General features: G+C 39.3%; 1 protein-coding gene across 2 annotated transcripts in view; it reads left to right on the plus strand.

The window, feature by feature from the left end:
* LOC124794690 (catenin alpha) overlaps positions 1 to 25,225 on the plus strand; it is a 151,946-nt gene that overhangs the window by 117,000 nt on the left and 9,721 nt on the right. For both annotated transcript variants that reach the window (XM_047258244.1, XM_047258245.1), the window contains 3 exons: positions 4,832 to 5,013; positions 13,004 to 13,244; positions 15,477 to 15,593. In XM_047258244.1, coding sequence (XP_047114200.1) covers positions 4,832 to 5,013; positions 13,004 to 13,244; positions 15,477 to 15,593 — 540 coding nt within the window. The remainder of the gene's footprint in view (positions 1 to 4,831; positions 5,014 to 13,003; positions 13,245 to 15,476; positions 15,594 to 25,225) is intronic.

Raw genomic sequence — 25,225 nt, forward strand, 5'->3', positions numbered from 1 at the left:
GTCTTCTTCGGCTCCTCTCGCCAGGAAGGGATCCCTTGGGCAAAGCTGACACCTGCCAGTGGCAGAAGCATCCACAGGTAGCTGGTCGTAGGGCTTCACGGTTCTCCTCAGTCCCTGAGATTGAATCAGTGAAGGCCTCCCAGCCAGACAAACCTAAGGAGCAGCGAGAGAAACCTAAAAAGAAAAAGACCCCCCCAGAACCAAGGCACTGCGGTGGCACCCACAATGTCACTACCTACAGGCTCTGTGTCTTGATGATGAGGTGGAGATTCTGGCATCAGCTGAGGACCTAGATCTCGCAGGGCCCTCAGACACAATGGATGTCGACTGCACAGATACTCATCTGGTGGTAGCAGTTGACTCTGAGGTGTAGACTGCCTCACTGAGTGTTTCATGCTTTCCCAGTCTCACGATCATGTAATCCTCCAGTGGAATTGCGGTGGTTTTTTCCACTGCCTGGCTGAGCTATGGCAATTGTTAAGCTTTACACCTGCTTTCTGCATTGCCCTCCAGGAAACCTGGTTCCTGGCAATGCGGGCCCCTGTCCTCTGCGGCTCTAAGGGATATTACAGGAACTGTAGCGACTACAATAGTGTGTTAGGTGGAGTTTGCGTCTATGTCCTGAGCTCAATATGTAGTGAACCTGTGCCCTTTCAAACCCCTCTTGTGGCTGTCAGGATAAGGACAATGCAGGAAATAACTGTCTGCAATGTATATCTTTCTCCAGATGGTGCAGTACCCCTGAACGTATTCTCTGCACTGATTGATCAACTCCCTAAACCTTTCCTACTTTTGGGAGATTTTAACATGCATAGCCTCTTGTGGGGTGGTGCAATGATTACTGGCCGAGGTAGGGAGGTGAAAAATTTACTGTCTCAACTTGACCTCTGCCTCTTAAATACAGGTGCCTTCCCACATTTCAGTGTGGCACATGGCACATATTCGGTCATTGATCTGTCGGTTTGCAGTCCTGGCCTTCTCCCATCTATCCACTGGAGAGCACATGATGACCTGTGTGGTAGTGACCCCTTCCTCTTCTTCCTGTCACTCCCCTGGTCTCATGCCTACAGACACCTACCCTGATGGGCTTTAAACAAGGCAGACTGGGAAGCCTTCACCTCTGCTGTCACCACTGAATCTCCCCCACATGGTGCCATCAATGTTGTCGTTGAGCAGGTTACTACAACGATCGTTTCTGTGGCGGAAAATGCGATCCCTTGTTCTTCAGCATGCTCCCAGCGAAAGACAACCCCTTGGTGTTCATCTGAAGTTGCTGAGGCAATTGAAGGGCATCTGTGAGCTCTACAGTGACATAAGCAGCACCCTTCCCTAGAACTTCTAATAGCCTTTAAGGGGCTCCATGCCTGCGTCGCCAGCTTGTGAAACGACGGAAACAGGAGTGTTGGGAGAGGTACGTGTTGACCATTGGGTGCCATACGTCACCTTCCCATGTCTGGACGAAGATCAGACTTCTTTTTGGGTACCAAACCCTGCAGGTGTCCCTGGCATTAACATCAATGGCGTGTTATCTACTGATGCAAGCACAATTGCCGAGCACTTTGCTGAGCACTATGCTCGAGCCTCTACGTCGGAGAACTACTCCCCAGCCTTTTGCACCCTCTAATGGCGGATGGAAAGGAAAGTCCTCTCGTTCATTACATGCCACAGTGAACCCTGTAACGCCCTATTTACAGAGTGGGAGCGGCGCCTACAGGGAGCCATTCACAAGGCGCAGTCATGGGCTCTAGCCTACAGCTTCCAGCTTTCAGCCGTGAAACCATGTGTCGTGCATTTCTGTCGACTTCGCACTGTTCATCCGGAAACAGAACTTTATCTTAGTGACGATCCACTCACTGTAGTTGATATATATCGATTCTTAGGACTGGTTTTCGACGCCCAATTGACTTGGCTACCTCACCTTCGTGAGCTTAAGTGGAAGTGCTGGCAGCACCTCAATGCCCTCCACTGCCTGAGCAACACCAACTGGGGTGCAGATCGCTCTACGCTGCTGCAGCTCTACAGAGCCCTTGTTCAATCCTGCCTTGACTATGGGAGTCTGGTTTATAGTTCGGCGTCATCCTCAGCATTGCGATTACTCGAACCAGTGCACCACTAAGGCATTCACCTAGCGATGGGAGCTTTTAGAATAAGTCCTGTGACCAGTTTCCTGGTGGAGGCCAGAGTCCCTCCATTGAACATTATGTCTGCACAACTGCTCGCCAGTTATGTTGCACTCGTTCATAGTTCTCCTGTGCATCCGAATTACCGTCTCTTTTTCCCAACTATGGCGGTTCATCTCCCACGTTGACAGCCCAGATCAGGGCTTATGATTGCGGTTTGTATCCGGTCCCTTCTCTCTGAACTCCTCGAAGTCCATTCACATACACCTCCGTGGTGTACATCTGGGCCGCAGATTCTTCTGGACCTTTCGCGTGGCCCTAAGGACTCCGTTAACCCTGCGGCTCTCCGCTATTACTTCCTCTCGATTCATGACATGTACCGATGATGGCTGATGGTCATGTAGGCTTTGCGTATGTTAATGGAGGACATATTGAACAGCACTCCTTGCCAAATGGCTGCAGTGTTTTCACTGCAGAGCTGGCGGCCGTATCTCGTGCTCTTGAGCACATCCACTCATCCCAGGTGAGTCATTTCTCCTGTGTACTGACTCCTTGAGCAGCCTGCAAGCTATTGACCAATGCTACCTTTGCCATCCTTTGGTAGTGTCCATTCAGGAGTCTGTCTATGCCCTGGAGTGGTTCCGTCATCCACTGGTGTTTGTGCAGACCCCGGGACATGTCGGAATCCAAGGCAATGAACTTGCTGACAGGCTGACCAAACAGGCTACGAGGAAACTACTTCTGGAGATGGGTATCTTGGAAACTGACCTGCGTTCTGTCTTACACACCAGGGTTTTTTGTCTTTGGGAGATGGAATGGCATAACATTATGCCCAACAAACTGCATGTCATTAAGGAGACTACAAATGTGTGGAAGTCTTCCATGCGGTCCTCTCACAGGGAATCAGTTGTTCTCTGCCAGCTCTGCATTGGGCGTACGTGACTAACGCATGGTTACCTCCTCCGTCGCGAGGACCCACCTCAGTGTTGCTGTGGCTCACAAATGATGGTCGTCCACCTCTGCTGGACTGCCCACTTTTAGCTGTTCTGCAGTGGACTTTTAACTTTCCCAGCATCCTATTGGGTGACAATGCCTCAACAGCAGCTTTAGTTTTACTTTTTATTCGTGAGGGTGGGTTTTATCATTTGATCTAAGTTTTAGTGCATGTCCGCCACCCTAGTGCTTTCATGGTGGAGGTTTTAATGTGTTGCAGAGTGGCTGGCTTCTCCTTTTTTTCTCCTGGTCAGCCAGCCATGGTAATCTGCTCTCTTGTTTTGATCTCTTCTACATTTTTCTTGCATCTCTCTGTGGTTTTCTTCTCTGATTTTGTCCACTTTAGTGTTTGTTGTGCTTCTGTCATTCTTGTGGTTTCCAGCTGTGTTTTGTATCTCTCGATTATTTTACTCCCTTGTGGAATTATTTTAATCGGAACGAGGGACCGATGACCTAGGAGTTTGGTCCCTTCCTCCCTCCTCCTTTTAAACCAACCGACCAACCAACTCTGTTTATTCACTACTGCTAATGGCCTTCTGTCTCCCACCATCACACTTTGTGTAGATTTTTGGTCAGTGTGAATACCTAACAACACAGAAATTATTATTTGACTAACAATTCATTCAAAGTCTGGATAGTTTGAAAGCTTCATCATTCTTTGAATGACAAATGTTATTTAATTTTTTAAATGTTTGCATTTGGCCCACATTCCCTAAGCAACCACACTTTATTTTATACATAAATAGTGACCTGCTCTGGCTTTGCAAAGCTCCCTGTATACAGCCGGATGATTTGTTTATGATATGAAGTGATGTACACAAACCTTGTGTTAGTGAAATCCATTCCAAAATCTCTGCAGTAGTTCCTGCAATTAGCCTTCATATACAGATAGAAAAACATGGCAGCCAATTTTAATTTATAGATTGTGGTCAGTCTTTGCTGCCGTATGGTTTTATGGCAGCTGTTACTTTACTGCTCTTCCCACCTGATTGTAGCTGTGAGATGTTGCTCCAAATGCCAATTAAATATGGAAGAAATAACAGTATTTATATTACAAACACATCTTGCTACAGACAATAAATCATATACACAAACCTTCCTTGTGAGTCAGTGTACACTGTGCAGGCTGAACATAAGATGATGTGATTACATTTTAGCAGGGGATTGGCATGAGGGGTTGTGTCAGATGGGGTGGCACAAAACAGGAGGAGAGGTTGAGGAGGGGTAGTTGGCAGCCCAGAAGGAGGTAGCCAGCTGAGAATGTGGGGGATAGAGGCAGTAGATACGTGGGGTAGGGGAGACTGTGGGATAGGGGGTGTGGGAGGAGTGGGCCAGCAGAGATCGAGGCCACGAAGGTAAGGGAGTGTAGGATGTGTAACAATGATAACTCCTATCTACATAGTTCAGAAAAGCTTGAACTACACAGCTGGAAGTTATTCTTGCTCTTGTTATCCTCCTGGCCTCAATTAATTAACAGATACATACATATTCATAAGTTATATTTTGCTCTGTTCAACCACTGTACATGGTAGTTGTAAGTTCGAGTCCATACTTATGGCAAGTCAGTTATGAGCTTGGAGAAAACAAATAAATTTAATTTTATGAAAATACTTGATACAAAGAGTCCAGAATAATGATAAAATATTTCATTTCTATGTTTTAGAAATTAGGAATTCCCACAGTGTTTGCAGTGAGCTTGATTTGGAGCTATGTTACAGGAAGCCATGCGTAAGATGACTGAAGAAGATAAGCAGAAGATTGCCCAACAGGTAGAATACTTCCGTAGTGAAAAACTGAAATTTGATCGCGAAGTTGCCAAGTGGGACGACACAGGAAATGATATTATTGTTCTGGCAAAACACATGTGCATGATTATGATGGAGATGACTGATTTCACACGGTAAGTAAAATAATTGGTTCTTTTAAATACGTAAAATATGCTTGTGCATTTGTCCATGCAAATAGTTCATTCTCTAACTACATATTCTTTTAAATACATATAACAGGCTTGTGGGTTTTTCCATGCAGTTAGTTGATTCTCTGACTACATACACATTTAATGGTCTGTTACTATATTGTGGTTTAAAGGCAAGAATATTTGCAACAATTCAAGTATGAAAATAATTTGTGTGTATATCGACAGTAAATATATAAAATGTAGAAGGTAGGTGATGCTGGACAGCTTTAGGATGTTTAAGAATTGCATTGTACGGTACACACACGCTACCGTATTTTTATTGAAGATTATTGAGTTTGCTCTGGAGTCGGACCACCTATCAAAAACCAATTCAGCTATGCCTTGTCCAGTTGCATTGCCAAATACAGCTTACAGAATGTTCTATTATTGTTGAAGACAGATATGATATTGTGAGGCATGCAATATGATAAAAAATTTGGCAGATTAACTGAAAACAAGAGGCATTTCTTCTTTGGCCTGAAATAAAAATACAGTAGTTTCCTCCATTCTTACTACACTTATAATCTACTTCTACTGTTTGTATCCAAAATTGTTGGAATTATTGTTGTGTCTTGTATATTGAAATAATTTCTATCAAATGACACTATGCATTCACCTCTGCTGCAACTTGTTTATTTTTACTTTGAATAAAGGGCATTTTAAAGACAGTGCACATATTCAACAGTCTTGACTGTAAAAGTTTGATTCATACTCGTTCAATATCAATACTCCAATGTGTATAGGCAGACACATTTATGTTGTGGGCTATTATGTATTCTCATTAAGATCATTTTCTTCATAATCCTGTCACTCCCCCTCCCCTCTCCCATAACCATTCATTTCTGCTATTGATTGTGGCTCATCTTTTCATCTTTCAAGTTCTCCCTCTCTTTCCTATCTCTGCCTTTCCTCCCAAATTTGCAAATGACAGATGAACGGGCAATTACTTACATTCAAGAGGTATAGCTCCTAGTAAAAGCATATATAAATAAAATTGATTAACAGCACCTCTGACTTTTGAAACAAGAAGTTCATTCTTTGTCTTATTGGTGAAGTTGAAGGGAGGTAAAGGTCTTTGCTGCTTTCCTCCTCATACATGTTTATACCTCATAGCCTGTGCCCTGAATGAACCACACACACACACACACACATACACACACACACACACACAAAGAATATTTAATGAGTGTGTTGCTTAGATCACATGTACCTGTTTTCCCTTGAGCACTTTTCTACTTCTTGCTGCAATGAACAGTTATAAATTAGGTCCTGTAATTGTTTAACTAAATGCACATTGAGGAAGCATACGCTTAATGAAGACCTTTGTTATGGGGTAAAGATCCACACATATTTTACCAGAAAACATGTAAATGTGGGCTGCCATGTTACCAATTGTTTTAATTGTACAGTAGCCATGAAAATGTAATTAACACTTGAGCCACAGTGGTCTGTTTACAGTACCTTGCAACTCTCGCGTCCGTCGGCCATCGTAATTTAATATATTATTATTGTTGTTATTATTTTTTGATTGTTGCCGACTTACGTGGTGGGCCTTAATAAAAATGATATTTCATTTAATTTTGATTTTATGATTAAATGCTTACCTGAAGTTCTCCTTTTTAACAATATTAATTTCAAATTATTTGTTACGTTAATGAATGTTAGACTCGCTGAATCTTAAAACATGAGCATATAAGTTGAACTTTTCATATTAATTTCCTCAGCTAGTCAGCTCACTTTAAAGCAAAAGATCTTTAGTTATTAATTACAATTGCGGCCCTCACATGCGTGAGAGTATTTTTCTTACCTCCGTTAACCATTGCCACGTAGTCAGAGTCCTGGCTCTGACTGTCAGCTATGGTACTGAAAATAAGAATCTTAAAGCTACGTATTTCTGCAACGTCGGGCGGCTGTGGAGAAAAATTAATATTATGTTAATAGCGGGTGAGTATTTCGCTTCCGCTAATTTTTCATAAGTTAATATCGCCACGTAATGGTGTCGTTGGCTGCATCGGCCACTGCGATTGTTGAACTGTAAATTACTTGAACGCAGGTTAATTCAAGGAAGGCGGACATGAAATCGGGATCACCTCTTACAAATTAAAAGTGCACAATAATATTAAATGAATATATTATATGCTTAACTCATACAAATATGCTTACATTTGCCAGCACTCGCAAGTTGTCCGTCTATACACAATCAAGACAAGAGAAGAAGTGAACACGACTAAAAAATTAACAAAAGAGCGTATCTTGTCATCTCTTTAGATCATTTTGTTGTAAGTTATTCCTTTGCAATCGAAACCTACCCAGATAAATTATTATTTTACGGCTACATGATAAAAATATATTATTCAATTTTTAAATGTCTCTTCTTTATAAATACTGTTTTTTAAGTCTTTTCGTAATATAGCACTGGGGACGACGCTATACAACCTATTGCCATGCTGTTCATTAGCTAGCACTTCTATTATCTGAATACTGAGTTCTGCTTTTGATATATATGAAAGCTCCTTGTAATTAAGTTTGGCTCACACCAAGGATGCCTGTGATCTTATGGTATGCATAACTGCTTTGTGGCGCCGTTGGTTACTTGGTCTCGCGACGTGATGCGTGTATGAAAGTATCTTCGCAAGTGGATTGTAAGTGCACACAGTTATAGCATCTATCAACTAGAATGTTCTCTGAATTTTGTACAAGTTTAAGTTTCTTGACTCTGTAACCATCATGCCACTACTGATAGTTGCATCTATGACACAACACACGAATATGGAAAGTAAACTAGTGTATAGTAACTTAAGACAGTTTTAGTAATGAAACACTGATATAAATAAATAAATAAATAAATAAATAAATACCTGACTGATATTGTCAAAAATTTAAACCATTTTTGGAAATGCAATGCATGGCATTAGTGAACCACATGTTTTTGCAGTAATCATGCCTCCTAGTACAAAAGCTCACACATAACCCCAAGAATCATCCTCCACACTTTCAAAAGCGACAACTCTCGATTCTGAGGTGGGTAGCAATACTACTTACAACCTAATCCGAATGTAGCAGTTTTGAAAATCTTTTTTTTTTTTTCCCTCAAAAATTGTCATAATGTTCTGAAACCTCCTTCACTTAATTATTCGGTTTCTCACTGTAGCGTCAAACATTGTGTGACCTACCGAATTTCATCTGATCCCCCATTGATGTCACGTAAACACAGTGAACTCCCCACTCCCAAGGTCATGAATTTCAAGATTATACACATAACAATTTTCTGCCATAAAAGGCCTAGTTTGCTGAAATGTCAGGGCAAGTTAATATTTTTTCCAAGAAGAATTGTTTACGGAGAAATCTTATTCCTTGGAATTAAGGTACACAAAGCTGAAGAAAACTGTTGTGATGATAAACTTAAATGCTCTGTTTCATTCTTTGCATCTCTGAGTCTCTTGTGAGCATTTTTCGTTTGTGCCTTTCATTTCCATTTGCTTTTCAATCTTAAATGTATCACACATTTGTAAGGCCTTTTTTTAAATTAGGAAAGAGAGAATGAAGATAAAAAAAACATTGTCTGTTGGCCCACTCCTTAACCCTTTTAACCATTTCACTGTTGTGGGCGTTATGCACGTCCCGCTACACAGTTTCCCAGGCAGTGTGGATGTGTATATGTGTGCCACTTAGGTTTCCCTACAGAGCTGTGGATGTGTAAATGCCTCCTGAGCTGCCGACATCTCACTGCTGAGGACAAGTTATTCCATCTCGGTGGATAAAAAAGTTTTGAGTATTTCTCATACAACACACACTGATGAGCCAAAACATTATGACCACCTGCTTAATAGGTTGTTTGTTCATATTTGGTACGAAATACATCACTGATTCTGCATATCAGGGATCCGACAGTTTGTTGGTAGGTTTATGAAGATACGTGGCATTAGAGGTCTTCACACAGTTCATGTAAGTCGCATAAATAATGGGACTGCTGATTTGCATACATAGTGATGGTGCCTGATAGCGGTCCAGATGGGTTCAATAGGATTTACATCAGGCATATTTGGTCACTGAGACATCAGCACAAGTTCACTATAATGCTCCTCAAAATACTGTAGCATGGTTGTGGCTCCAAGACACAGATAATTATACTGCTAAAAGATGACATCGTCTTCGATGAAGAAATCTAATATGAAGGGATGCAGGTGATTCGTAGCTGTCAGTGTGTTTTCGATTACTACTGCAGGTCCCATGCAAGTACAGGAGAATGTCTCCCATAGCATAATACTGCTCCTACCAGCCTTCACCTGTGTTGCTCTGAATGTTTTGACCCGCCATTCATCTCAATGATTGTGTCTCTGGAGACGACCATTGACCTAGTGTACCAAAAATCTAATATGAAGGGATGCAGGTGATTCGTAGCTGTCAGTGTGTTTTCGATTACTACTGCAGGTCCCATGCAAGTACAGGAGAATGTCTCCCATAGCATAATACTGCTCCTACCAGCCTTCACCTGTGTTGCTCTGAATGTTTTGACCCGCCATTCATCTCAATGATTGTGTCTCTGGAGACGACCATTGACCTAGTGTACCAAAAATGTGATTCACCGGAAGAGCTGTACCGAGTGAGGTGGCACATGGTTAGCACACTGGACTCACATTCAGGATGACGATGGTTCAAACCTATGTCTGGCCATTCTGATTTAGGTTTTCTGTGATTTCCCTAAATCTCTTCAGGTAAATGCTGGGATGGTTCCTGTGAAAGGGCCCAGCCGACTTCCTCCCCCACCCTTCCCTAATCTGATGGGACCAGTGATCTCTCTGTTTGGTCCCCTACCCTGAATCAACTGACCAACCAACCAGAAGAGCCGGCACATTTCCATTGATCGACGGTTGAATCCCGATGGCCCCATGCCCACTGCAATCGTAACTGACGAAGTCGCAGGGTCAATGTGTGAACACATTGGGGGTGGTCTACTGTGGAGCTCCATGTTCAATAATCTATGATGAACCTTGTGCTGCTCCAAAACGCCTGTGTGTGCACCAGCATTGTGCCACAGGCACCTATCCTACTTTACAGAGCAGATAAGCCTCCAAATCTGATATTCTGTGAAGGGTTGTGTATGTCCAACCATTCAGTGCCTAGTGGCAATTTTGTTGCTGTTCTACCTCTTTCTTTAGATGCTGACGATAGTGGCATGTGAAGATTCGATTAGCTTCGCTGTTTTTGAGATACTTGTTCACAGACTCTGCGTAATAATAATCTGCCTTTGTCAAAGTCACTTGTCTCAATGGATTTCACCATTTGCAACCCATATCTTCACCAGGGTGACCACCCATCTGTATTTAATCTGCTTACATACTTACATTACTGCATCATGTGTCCATAATGCCACCAGGCAGCATCCAACATCATGATGGGAGTGGTCTAATGTTTTGGCTTATCAGTGTATGTGCCTCATTATGTGCTACCATTTGCAAAACCCCTCATTTTGATGTCTTGACAGTTTGAGATGCGATTGTTATGACCACATAATTTGCAGTGCAAAAGGATGTGAATGGATGCATTGGGTTTGGCCGCCCTTTGGATATAAAACCGAATAAATTGAGATGGAAATGAGATATTCTTCTGCTCTAAGTTTTAAATGAAATTTTGATATCTTATCTACATTTCATTTGCTGCAATGTAACAGCTAAAATCGACCGTGTGCAAAGTTTAACCAATGCATTTTTACCTCTGCTAACTATGGCATGTAACAAAATGAAATTCAGTCCTTTATCAAGCAAAGACATCAGACTTGGTAATATAATGTAAATGGATAGATAAAAAAAATCTACTCACCAAGTGGTGGCAGGGGAAACACACACACACACACACACACACATACACATACACACACAAAAGGATTTAACTTTTACAAGCCACTGGCTCAGAAAACTTGTGAAAGTTAAATCCTTTTGCATGTGTGTTCCCCTGCTGCTGCTGCATGTGCAAAAATCAAATTTTTTCATCTCATAGTTCTCGAAACATTGGATGATAAGTATTTCATATTGGCTGGAATGCATTCTCTCAGCACAGACACCAGCATTTGGGAAGCAGTACAGCCATAGCAAAAGCCACCTCAGCACTGAATGCAAAGAGCATGTCTGTAGCAGAGAAAGGCTTAATAGGCTCCCAGAGAAAAATATTATTTCCAATTTTTGGCTACCAGGTGCATATCTAGTGCTGTGTATGGATTAGGAACAGAATGTGGGCAGAAAAGGTCACACAAGTGAGAAAGGCATAATGTTGATTTTATTGTTAACCACCACCTACACTGGTCAGTATGACTGTCAGAGATGCCGTACAGTGCCAGATTTGCACATGGTGACCAAAATTGGAACTATATTTCTTTCAGCATAAATTGGTTCTACATTAACTTGTTAGCATACTTACTAAGTTTAGCTGCAATGTGATAATTACAGCCCGCATTGAATGTTTGTGAGTAGCTGCACTTTAATTATAACCATCCGTGCAAATATGTAACAACTTTCAGAATATAATTTTTCCTGTTTCTACTTGTTGTCTCTCTCCTCCCCCCAGTTTAAATGCCTCCCTCCCTTCCTCCATCCCAACAGCATTGGAAGTGAAGCTGACTGCCAAATTTAAAATCAACAATTTTTTGCAATGCACTTCTGCATCTACATACGTACTCTGCAAGCCACCATAGTGAAGGATACCACATACCACTACTATTCATTTCCTTCCTGTTCTACTTGCAAATAAAGTGAGGGGTATAATGATTGTCTGGATGCTTCTGTACGAACCCTAATTTCTCTTATCTTCATGGTCCTTTGGTGAAATATACATTGGTGGCAGTAGAATTGTTTTGCAGTTGCCCTCAAATGCCGGTTCTTTAATTTTCCTGTGTAGTACCATGTGAAAAGAATGCTGTTTTCCTTCCTGGGATTCCCATTTGAGTTCATGGAGCACCTCCATAATACTTGCATACTGATTGAACGTACAGGTAATAAATCTAGCAGCAAGCCTTTAATCTGATTTGGTGGGGATCCTTAATGCTTGAGCAGGACTTGACAATGTGTCACGGTAGTGTTATATATGCCATCTCCTTTATAGATGAACTACACTTTCCCCAAATTCTCCCATTAAAATGAAATTAGCCATTTGTCTTCCATACTGTCAACCTGACGTGCTTGTTCCATTTCATATTGCTTTGCAACATTATGCCCAGATATTTAATTGATGTGACTATGTCAAGCAGCAACGACTGATGCCGTGTTCAAATTTTATAGGATTGTTTTCTTATTCATCCGCATTAACTTACTTTTTTACATTAGAGCAAGCTGTTATTCATCTCCCAGCTAAAAGTTCTGTGTTAAGTCATTGTGTATCCTCCTACAGTCACTCAATGCCAACTCCTTTCTGTACACCACAGTGTCATCAGTGAACAGCCGCAAATTGCTGTTCATCCTGTCTGCCAGATCATTTACCTATATAGAGAATAAGAGCAGTTGTGTCACGCTTCCCCCGGGCTTTCCTGACTGTGCCCTTGTTTCTGATGAACACTTGCTGTCAGGTACAGTGTACGGGGTACTATTACTTAAGAAGTCTTCAAGCCACTCACATATCTGGACAGCTAGTCCATATGCACAGACATTCATCAACAGTCTGCAGTGTCAGAAGCTGTTGGTTATTTGAGTTGATAGAAGAAAAGTTCAATGAATTAATTAAATAACGTAGATGAGGGAATAAGGTAACTTGAAAGGGGAAAAGAATGATTTAAGAGAGCTGAAAAGGTACTGACAGTTGTGAGTTCTTTGATATTTATGTCTTTTCAAAATTTTTTATAAATTTCAAGCACTCATAACATGATGCACTCAGAATGATGGCTATTGGGTTTGCTATACCAGTTTTGTTGTATCTTGCTGCAACTATTTCTTTTCTTATTCTGCAGTGGTCGGGGACCATTGAAAACAACAATGGACGTTATAAATGCAGCAAAGAAAATTTCTGAAGCTGGAACAAAACTGGACAAACTTACTAGACAGATAGCTGACCAGTGCCCTGAATCATCGACAAAGAAAGATCTGTTGGCTTACTTACAGAGGATTGCTCTATATTGTCACCAGATGAACATTACATCTAAAGTGAAGGCTGATGTTCAGAATATTAGTGGAGAGCTTATAGTTTCTGGCGTAAGTATATTATATTGAGTGTGACATCATGCAGATTGTTTCTGTTTTCATTGCTTCTTTGTTTACAGTTACCACATTTTGTCTCAGAATTGACTTAATGTTGCATTGTAAGTTGTACACCAGTGGTAGATGAGCTGGTACTAGAGAAATGTAGTTAGCAGTTGCAATAAAACATGTAGTTAAGAACTGAGATAATGTCGTAAGGAGAGTTTAGTGCAAAAATAAAAACTGGAAATAAATAAAAATAAGTGTGCTGTAAAGTCATTCAGAGTTATATTGTTCCAGTACATGAGTGAATTTGGATGAGTACTTTGTTCTACGTAGAGCCAAACGGATGACTCCATGCAAGTCTCTTAACATTCATGTTGTGACAACTACTTCAGCAATATGAAATCAGTCAATTGGTATCATTAACCAAAAGTATTAAATGTGATATGGCTTTGAAATTTGTTGGTAGGTAAGGAAAGGGGTGGTGTAAGCCCATTAGTTTATGTTATACATTTGTACAGATTCATGAAGAGGGTACTTTCGTTTTAACTGTTGCCTGACCTCTGTTCACGTGAGACATGTACAAGTTTTTTGCTTTTCTTCTTCTTTCTAATACATAGTTAATGAAACTATGCAAGAAACAGATCAGTTATGTTAGGAATAGTACGGTTTTAACAGTATCCTTCCTATCTGATCGGAGGTTGAAAATTGATATATCGAATTTCATAAAGCCAATGAACACACGACAAAAATTCAATGAAACAATACCGCTTTGTATATTTTTGAAAGTTATCATCCTACTTTCAAATTAAGCAATTATCTCAATTTCGTATCAAATCATGCCATTTTATAAAGTAACAAGGTATTCTTCACACTGAAAGTAACAGACTAGCTGTGACCCTGGGCTGTGTTTGCATATCAGTAGTTTTTTTATGATGAATGATGGTGAGTAAGCAAGCTAGTAATTTATAAATAACTGTGTGTATAATGTGTTGTGTATAAATATATGTAGTGCCAGTGTATAGGTACGTTATGAGTGTTTTTATTATTTTGCTGTGTGCCGAAGCTTAGTTAGCAAACACTGAAAACTACACAAATTTTAATTTCTTACCAATTACTTACTGCATGCTCCTAACACAGTTCCATAAACAATGTTTTGGTTCTTGCAAGGACTTAAGGATTTTGTGGGTTGGACACACATAAGCACACCTATGTAGAGTTATCCATTAGAAAAACAAAGTTTTTCTAAACGCACACCAGCAACTTTGAGTGTTAGCCCTTGCACGTTATTCACGGTCATTCCAAAAGCAAATTTTATTGAGAATTGTAATCTTTTAAATTGAAAAGGTGAGTCTGTTGGTATAATAGGGATTCATGAAATTGGAATACTTTCCCCTGTAACTGTACAACTAACTAACTAACTAACTCTAACAACATTTTGACCCATTACACAATCTGGTCACATCAAGAGTTCTCATTAGGACGACTTGAACACCAATCTTTGACCTCAGTCAATGAAAAGGCGCTCCGAACAATTCCAAAGAGAGGATGTGAGGTGATTCGTTCAGTGTGCATATTATTATCGACAGACAGATATTCTACAATATCTCTTTCTATTTGTGACATAATTTTTCCATTTATCAATTCTACAAATTCATTACACAGTGCCAAAATTGCCCTTTCTCACAACTATTCTTTATTTCCCATATTTGCTTGCAGTTCAGGGTTAACTTTGCTTACCAGCTCTTTTATAATGTTCGGTTAAGTATAGCTCTTAGTGCCCCCCCCCCTGCCCCCCTCCCGCAAACTACTCCAATAGTTGACAATGCTGCTTGCATAGCGTCGCTGTCAAGCGGCGCGTGCGGAGGGACGTGGGCAGGAGCGCTCATCTATGCCCTGTGCTATTGATGTAGCCATGTGTTATGTAGTGTGTACATTATACAACAAGTTTAATAATTTTTTAACATGGTTTGTGTTCACTGATGTAATAAAAGAAAATAGATCTTGTATTCTGTACTTCGTCCTCTTAAGAATCAACTTTTTTTTCTCCTCAGCCTTCAAGCTATCTCCATACCAGATTTCATCAAAGTCTGTTCAGAAGTTTAATTGTGAAGATGTAGCAGATGGAGTTACTTTCGCCTTTATAATATTAGTGTGGATGTCTGTGTGTGTAAGTGGGATGGATGAATTGTCATTGCTTCTGTGCAAATTTTCCATAAAAATGATGTTCCTGTTTTTCTTCAGTTGGACAGCGCTACATCACTTATCCAAGCAGCAAAGAACTTGATGAATGCTGTAGTCCTCACCGTTAAAGCTTCGTATGTCGCATCGACAAAATATCCAAGACAGGGTACTGTTGCGGTAAGTTACAATAATTTTATCATACAGTTATATGTTACCACAAATAATGGAGACAAACTAGCACTTTGGAGTTACCATGTTGCCTTCTAAATATGTTTAGTACAAATAAATACCCAAAAGAATTATTTTATAGCATTCATTGTAGAAAGTAACTACAATGGGCTTTATATAGAATTATATGTATTTTTTATATTCTCATTGTACCAGGTTATGCTATTCTTCAAATTGTGCACTTCGTACTTCCTTTTAAATACAAGATCATGGTGAAAAACTGAATGCCAGATAAAAACAGATTATGTTTGTTATTATCCAAAAACCCACCTATTTTTTGATGCAGTCCACTTCTAAATAAATTCACTTTGTGTGATAATATGTTTCAGGTGAGTAGGTTCCATTTCTGAAAGAGAAGTCTGTATAATATGTGCACACACTTGCCTTCCTTCATTGCATTCAATACATGTTCCAGACACAAATTTCTGTGCTTGAAATCCTCAGTTTCCCCATCCCCAACACAACTTTCCTGTAGATGAATTATTTTCTTCTTTTTCTGTTGTGGCATTCCTCTGCTCTCATATTTGTTTCATTCAGTTGTCCAGAAGTCATACATAGTTATCGCCAAGTACTCACTGATGGGTGACCAGTAAGAAGAACCCCGTTTGCATCCAAGAAAACATTGTCTTCCACAATTAAAAATTGTCTTCCACACTTTCGACAGATGAAAGCAAAAGTCTTTTTTATGTTGGGCGACTATGTTCCACTCACTGATGTTTTTTTTGTTCCTGGCCTGAAATGATGGGGCACACATCTCACCCACTGCAACAAGTCAACACACAAAATCAGTTGGAGGTCTTTTCATAATAACCCAAACATGGTTGAAAAATTCGTTGTTGCATTTGATTTTGGCCAGCATTCAACAAATGTCACATCCATTTTGGATAAAGCTTTCTCTTAGTCAATACTTCTTCTAAAATATTCCATACTGAGGTTCTCTGACATGTTTTAGACTTACAGCATCATTATCGAAGACTGAATTATGGCTCTGGGAATTATATCTGTATAAAAATAATATGGTTGTTAATTTAATGACACGAGATTTTAGAATAAAATGTCATGTTCATTTGACAGCACAAAAAGTGGTGGCACATTGTCAGTCTAGTACAGCATTTATGTGAATGAAATGGAACATACCATTTTTTTCTAGATTACTTTGAGTACACACAGAAGAAGACTTATACTTGGAATATTATGCAAAAATCTTTTTGTCTGTATTTTAAATTAGTTCCAAGAAGACACAAAAGCTTTTTTGCAAATAAAATATGCTATTATTAGATATAGATACAGTCACTGTAGCTGAATGCTCAACCTTCAGGCTTTCTACGTAAAGGGGCAGAAGTTTAATTCCATGTTAAGTTGCAAAAGTTTTTCTTCCTTGCCAAAAGAGACATGTACTGTTTGGAAACTTCCCTTCATGCCACTGATGTATAGTTCGATATCTACAAATAATTGTCATAATATTTGTTTATTTATATTTTATGTTCTTGATTGGATCAGTTTTGGTCAATTTTAAACAATCTGTTTTTCATTTTCCTTTTGGCCCAGTAGTTCTTCATTTTCTCGGACCTCAACTTCCATCTTTATATGAGCTCACCCTCCCAATTGTTTATTTATTTATCAGCGTGTATATGACCCAGTACAACCGGGAGATATGGGAAAAACCTGGGAATTTTTTCATCTGGGAGAAAATCGGGAAAAACCCGGGAATTTTTTAGAATTCCGGGAATTTTTCATTGTTTTTGTTTTCAGTTAAATTTTTGTATTTTTGACTGGTAAGAACAGATACTGTAACAAAGGATATTACTGTATCCCGCTACTGCAGAGTAATACTGCAGCAATAAAACATGAACGAGAGAAAAAACGAAAATAAAACTTAAACTGCAAAGGAAATGCGTCATATACAACAACAAAACACAGTGGCTCATATAAGCGTCTGCCAACAGCAAAATATGTCAAAGGATTTAGGAAGACTATGCAATGCTTTGTAGCAGTAAATTGCCTCCAATGAGTGTGACATTATAACTGTTTACATTATATTCGTTTTAACAGTTACGAGTCGGATCATGGGTATTCGCAATTGAGCAGTAACTTCTCACGCTTCTGGCTACAGGAATGTGGCTGTTGGCTGTGTAAGCAGTCACAGTAAGCAGCTAGCAGCTAGATGCTACCGGGAAAAATTTTACTGGAGTGCCCAAGGTGCCAGATTCATGCATGCGCAGCAGGTCCAATTCGGGGGGGGGGGGGGGGCAAATTCATTCATATTCTTGAGGGGAAAAAACCTTGTTTCACAAAGCGCCTAGCATCTAGTGCTCGTTAGTCTATTGATTATTAATATGACTTTGAAACGCATCCCTGTCAGTTTTTGAACACATTCTAAGTTGATTTCTGAATGAATCATAAGTTGATTTGTGAATCCGTGCATAGTGTACATGATGTCTCTGACAGGGGAATCCTCGTCACATGTAAAAACAAACTTTCCCACAGACAAAAGGGGCTATACGAGCTGAGCGTAGTAAGGCCGAATGGATGAATGCCAACCACTGTTTGATTGTGTGGTTGATTGGTTTTGCGAATGATGAGCATTGTTATAATTACTATCGAAATCCATAGATTCAGACTACCGGAGTGGAAATAAATGAATAACAGGTAAGAAAGATTACGTATTAAAATGGCTCTGAGCACTATGGGACTTAGCATCTGAGGTCACCAGCCCCCTAGAACTTAGAACTACTTAAACCTAACTAACCTAAGAACATCACACACATCCATGCCCGAGGCAGGATTTGAACCTGCGACCGTAGCGGTCACGCGGTTCCAGACTGAAGCGCCTAGAACTGCTCGGCCACTGAAATGAAATTTTGACAGAACATTTTTGGTCAGATTGCTATAATAGTAAGGGCTAGTTGTACAGTCCCCGGCTAGCAGCCGCTGTAAGTTCTATTCTGGAAGTAGCACGGAAAACGCATTGTACGAACACGTAACAACTCCTAACTGGAGAACAGTCACGGGATAACTAAACTGGTGATTCTGGCAGAGTTAGTGAAATTAACCAGCGAATAAGCTTTGACATTGACAGGAATAGTTACAGAATTAGTGATAACAAGACTCTTTGTTAGAACGAGGAAGGAGAAGAAACGGAGACATCACACAAATTGTGGAACAATATGACAATTCCAAGTTTGCATAAAAATTATGTACTACTACTTTTTGATCTCATGCTTGAGAAACTAGAGCGTATGAATGAAGTGTGAAACTATTTCCTAAATTAAAGCTTTTTGCTTATAGTAGGCTAATAGGCATTTGATATTGGTACTTTGTGAATTATATTCTGTCGTTAAAAAATGACCATTTGTGCCAAAACAGTCTCATTTATTTCGTGTGTTACAATTGTTGCAGTATTAGAAAGGCCTATTTTGTTTTTATCTAGCAGAGAGTGACAGAATAGACGTAATCAGATCGAGAAACCACACCAGTCTTGGGTCCTATTTGTATTAACAGCTTTTTCAGTATTAGACAACATTTCGATTTTTCATGTAGCAAAACGTTTGACGAACTTTGATGAGGTAACAGATTCTTTTGCAGAAAGGAAAGCACGCCATGTAAAGCTGTAGCAAGATTAGAGAGAGAGAAATTCTAGGAGCTAAGGATTGAAGAAATGTGTATTGTCTTGCTTGTCTCATGTCTTTACTGGTTTTATGCGTCCTATATTTAATTTTATGTCACAAAAGCAGCAGGCTGTAAGCTGATAGGGAATAAAGAGTGCAAATATTCTGAAGAGATCATTTTTTTTATATAAAAAAAAGAAAAAGAGGAACAGGATGTCAAACCGGCCGACTGTAAGCAGGAGAGGCACCACAGGACATTTTAATTTCCACTGTCCTGAGTATGGTTTGATGGCATCCATTACAAAATATACGTGTTTCAATTCCACAGAGCGAAATACAGTGACGACGTGCGATAGGAGAATGCTGTATGAAGAGGTGTGGCACTACACTTTGGCACACTTACGACCAAATAACATGTCTTACATTTCCTCAAACACACACATTTTATGCATTAGACATCTTCAGAAAGATGTGCACTACAAAATTAATATATTTTTGAAAATTTGATTTTACTTTTCTAGTTTTTGATGTCCTATCTCAAATGCTCGAGGCTGTGGCGGGGTATTACCCCGGTTCGGAAATGTTGTAGATACAGGGCTGATGGGCAGAGCAGTCTGAGTTATAGTGGGGAAGTGGGTAGTCTCCACATGACCCATGTTTACATTTTAGTGATTTTGCTGTTTCCTCTTTGTTTACTGCTCTCAAGTCAAATGAAAACAAAACAGATTTTTGTGGCCAGGGGCTATCAAGCGAATTAAAATACATTCGCATAATTACGGAAGGCTAAAATGTGTTGTTAGTTGCAGATTTGATTTTATTTCCACTTTTCTGACAGTCAAGCATTAATTGCCTTGCAGAACAATGACGTTATTTTTGTCGGTTTTCTAAAGAAATTTTCCTTTATTAATCTTTTACTCTGAGGTAGACAACATATTTGAAACGAAGTGTTTAATTCCACACACTGTTCGCTGCATTTAAAGTGGACGTTTTCAGCTTCCAGCACGTGTGGTATTATGCCATAATAATAAACCAAACATGAGATATCATAGTACTGATACTCCAAGAAAATTTACATCCCGAAAACTACATTGAAAAGCTTAATATCAGGTCGTGGCCTACTTCACTGGGAATCTGGACATACGAATGTGCACTTTAAATATGCACTGTAAATGTGTACATTTTAGTAGGGGTCACGAAATTCTGATGCTCTTGGAGTATCCTCTGATGTCTTGTTTCTTTTATGACATAATGTAAGATCTTTTAATGTTTCACACATACGAACATACGGGCTCCCTACGACATCGTAGCTGCGCAAGCGCGGTGACGCCTGTCATCTGGCGCTCTCTGGCAACTGCAGAAACGAACCTATTTCTAATAGGTCGCGGGAAGATATTCCTAATCGTGGCTTGAAATCGTTGCTATCAAAGTAAATTTCCTTTTATGCAAGTTGAACTATTTGCAAGAATGTACGATGAATTTCTTAAATCACAGAACGTTTGACTCTCATTTAAAAATCAACTCTTTGATGACATGCCATTTAGATGAATTTCTAGCCCAGAAGATCAGACATTTATGTTGTTATTAAAAATTTTACTGACACATTTGTGTGATATATCTTACATTGTAATATGCGCATAAAAGAACAACATTATATGTGAAAGCTTAGCTTCTCTTGCAGCGTATTAATCTTATAAACCAATATTATATGTGAAATCTCTTTGCATTTCGTATAGTAACACTATGTATATTAATTTAAACCTTTAGCTTTTTCTGTTTGTGTTTTTGCGCTACTTAACAGTGATGTTGATAGTGGCTGACTAAATCACGTGTCCTCAGCTCTGAATACTCGCTATCATCGGCTTGTGAGATCACGTGACATGAGCTATGCCTGGCTTACAAAAGTGCATAGCAGTCTCGATTTCAATGCTTCGGAAAGTAACATGCAGTGTTTGGTGGAATTCAAATTTGTACTTTCGTAATACGAAAATATGCAGCGTACATGTTGCTGCTCATCAAAGATCTTTCCAAAACGTGTTTTTTCCCCCGTGTTTCATTTTCTAAAGCTCCGGGAAATTCTATGCCCGTGTATAAAATCATAACCATTCAAAGGACTGATAAATTATACAGTTCCAAGAGAAAATATACTGTCTGTTAACAGGGAAAAAGTATACTTTCACCCGGTAGAAAGTGTATTTTTAAGCGGGAAATCCGGGAATTTTTTTTCGTTGTCCGCGTAACACCCTGTTTATCTTGGCCTGTAGTATGATTTTTTTGATTTCCTTTGTTTTGTCTCTTTCGTTTTGTAAATCTTCTATCATAATTTGTAATCTCTTCATATCTTCCTCATTATCCATAATCCATCTAAAACTGCTCTTAATATTCAGTAGTTTATCTATTATTCTACTGATGATGATGATGATTCTGTTTTCTGATGACCTGACTAGATATGCAAAGAACAAGTCATTTTTTCCAGATTGTGCTCATTGCCAGTTCCAATTGCTTCTCTGTTTCAAGTGGATACAGTACCTATTTTCTAGGGAATTTTTGTTTGTGTGTGCTCTGAATCTTCTTCTTTTTATCTTGAATATTGAATCTGTTACTGCAAAGTTCATTGTTTTGAAAATAGTTTCACTTGCATATGTTATTTTTGATTGTACAGTGTTTTTGTTTTATGGCTATTGAGATGAATTTATTGTTGCATTTTTAGTTATGATGGTTTGTTTATTCTATTACACCATATTGGTTTTTCATTGTGGTTGTTTTATGATTAATATTTAAATTTCTCTACAATTTTGATTACTTGTTTTTCTGTTGGGTTTTTATTTGCGTAGTGGGTTAGCTAACATAATTATTGTTTTTCAAAGGGTATCCTGAGGCTGGTTTTTTGCACTATTTTCTGTAGTGATTTGAGTTGTCAATGAGTTTCCTGAATATTTGTTGGATGGGAACAAAAGGTCATTTGTGAGTCCTGAACAGTTTAAATTTTTGTTGTTTGTTAGTTTTCAAGTTTCAGTCTTCTTAGAGTTCACTTTGTACCATTACCTCATTATACAGGGTGCCCCATTTATCTCAACCACCCTAAATAACTGTTTGTCCAGATGCAAATTACAAAATGTTTCAAGCAAATGTTCTTTAGCCATCGGGGGGACATCTATCAGCATGATTGCCTTTGTTGTAGCTTTGTTTTTTACAAAGATATAAACAGCGGTGTGACTCTTTTAAATGGCACCTTGTATTTTTTATTCGGTAATTCATTTCTGCTCCTAAAGACCTGTTAAAAATGTATCACAGTGTACCATTCACTGAAACACAATGTTATTAATTAAATAACACAACATTGATGCTGACACACCCAGCACTTAGTGCAAGTACTCGGAGTAATGGAATACATCCATGTGTTGACGTTGAAAGAGGACAAATGTGAACATAAGTAGAATGCACACCCGTCATTCCATCAACAATAATCAGTTGAAGAGTTGTGTGAGTAGAATTCACACCAATGAAAAGAAGGTAGAGATGCTAGTCATCTATGGGGAATGTAAGTTAGCAGAACAGTATTTGCAATACTGTTTTCTTATGTACTGGTACATTTAGTACAGCAGTTTAGTCCTTTTAAAAACTGTTGTGTAGAGTAGGCATACAGTAAAGGCTGTCCTTTCTACAAACTGCATTGACATAACTTTCTTTTATTGTTGTTGTGTTGAAGGTAGGCGAAATGCTACATAGGCAGTGAAACTGTACAGAGAGCGATACCCTGACAAGAACCCACCTTCCTGATGGATGTTTTTTCATCTTGTTGCGACGTTTCAGGAAACAGGGGTCTTGTTGCGACGTTTCAGGAAACAGGAAGTTTCAACCAACAAAAACACAATCGTAATAGCACTCGCACAGACGAAACTGCCGAAGTTATTGTTTTCGCTTCCGTTGCTATGAATCCACATGTGAGCGCACAACAGCTTGAACACAAGATTGGCATTCCTAAAACCAGTGTACATAATATTCTTTCACGTCACCGGTTCTATCCTTACCATGTACACCTACATCAAAAATTGCATGGGAATGATTTCCAGAATTGTGTACAGTTCTGTCAGTGGGCACAGCAGCAAATCCTTGCCAACCCGAACTTCTTCTCCAATGTTCTATTTACTGATGAATGTTCCTTCTCAAACAAAGGACAGGTAAATACAAGGAACATGCATTATTGCTCCAGCGCCAACCCACGATGTCTTGGACAGGTGGAATATCAGCGTCAATGGAGAGTTAAAGTCTGCTGTGGGGTGCTTGGTACTACAATTATTGGCCCTTATTTCAGCAATGGTAGTCTAGACAGCACAGCGTATGCCAACTTCCTCAGACGAATTCTTCCTCCTCTTCTGGATAAAGTGCTGCTAAGAACCAGAATGCTTATGCGGTATTAATACGATAGATGTCCAGCACATAATGCTTTGCGTGTACATCATGTTCTAAACCGAAGGTATCCTGGCAGATGGATTGGTCAAGGAGGGACAGTTACTTGGCCTGCTACATCTCCTGATTTAAATCCTATGGACTTTTTTCTTTGGGGATGCATTAAAGACGTTGTCTACTGCGATATTCCAACAACTCCAGAGGACATGCAGGAATGTATTGTGCTTGCTTGTAATGCTCTTCAGCAGGCAACACTGGAAGCAGTAAATAATTCTTTCATTCAACGAATGCACCAGTGTATCGGTGTCCAGGGTCACCACTTTCAGCACCTTTGAATGTTCTACTCCTGGGCAATGGTACAGGAGAGTCAGTCAATTTTGTGTTATGTTTTTATTTGGTTTTCATTTGTTTTCTAACAACTCCAGCATGTGGACAAGTTTGTGATCCTGGGCTCAAAGTCAGTGTTGTGTTAATTAATATCCTTGTGTTTCAGTGAATAGTACACTGTGATACATTTTTGAATAGGTCATTAGGAGGGGAAATGAATTACTGAACAAAAAATACGGGGTGCCATTTAAAAAAGTCATACCGCTGTTCATAAAAAAAAACAAACCTACAACAAAGGCAGTCATGCTGATTGATGTCCCCCTGATTGCTAAAGAACTTTTGCTTGAAACATTTTGTAATTTGCATCTGGACAAACAGTTATTTAGGGTAGTCAGGATAAATGGGACACCCTATATATCTCAATGCGCAGTTAAAAAGTAGTGGCGACAAGCAATTTGCTCGTCTTAAACCTGTTATTATGGAGAATGATGCTGAAAATTCTTCTTTGAACTTGACTTTCAGTTTTGTGTTGCTTAAGGTGAGTTCTGTTAATTTGATTAATTTTGGGAGGAGTCCAAAATTTCTTAGGATTTTCAACGTCGAATATCTATGGACACAGTCATATACCTTTTTAAAACCTACAAAAGTCATTACAAGAGGCCTTTTTTGTTTCCTGTAATATCTCGTGATTAATTTTAAAGTGACGATTTGTTCTGTGCAGCTTCTCCAAGGATTCAAATTCTCCCTGGTGTTCACCTGCTTCTTGCTCTATTTGTTGTTTATTCATATGATATAAACGTTGGAAGAAAATCTTGTCTGTACAGTCAAAAGAGAGATATAACAATGTAGGTAGCTGGATTGCTCAAATCAGCATGTAGTTTTTCAGCTCCTTAAAAGCTGCTTCCAATTCTTGGGCTAATTTTTTAAAGTTCTGTCGGTACTGCACAGTTCAAAAGTTTACTGAATGCTTTTCTCATGATTTCAGGGTTGTCCTTGTTCCTGTGTGTCGTATTTCCATCTTCTCTTTACAACATTAACATTGGGGGTGGGGGATGTGTTCCATACATTTTGAAATACTCTCTGGAATTGATTTTGTGGTAGTTTCACCACGCATGATGTCTCAGTAACTGTAATTTCTGATTAATCGGTATAGGCTGTAATTCCCCCCTTTTATGTTTAAATTTAATTTTTATTTTGACAGTGTAGTGGCCTGAGCTCATGTCTAGTCTTCGTTTCGTC

This window comes from Schistocerca piceifrons, chromosome 4 (assembly GCF_021461385.2).
Source record: "Schistocerca piceifrons isolate TAMUIC-IGC-003096 chromosome 4, iqSchPice1.1, whole genome shotgun sequence".
In the NCBI taxonomy this organism is placed as follows: Eukaryota; Metazoa; Arthropoda; class Insecta; order Orthoptera; family Acrididae; genus Schistocerca; species Schistocerca piceifrons.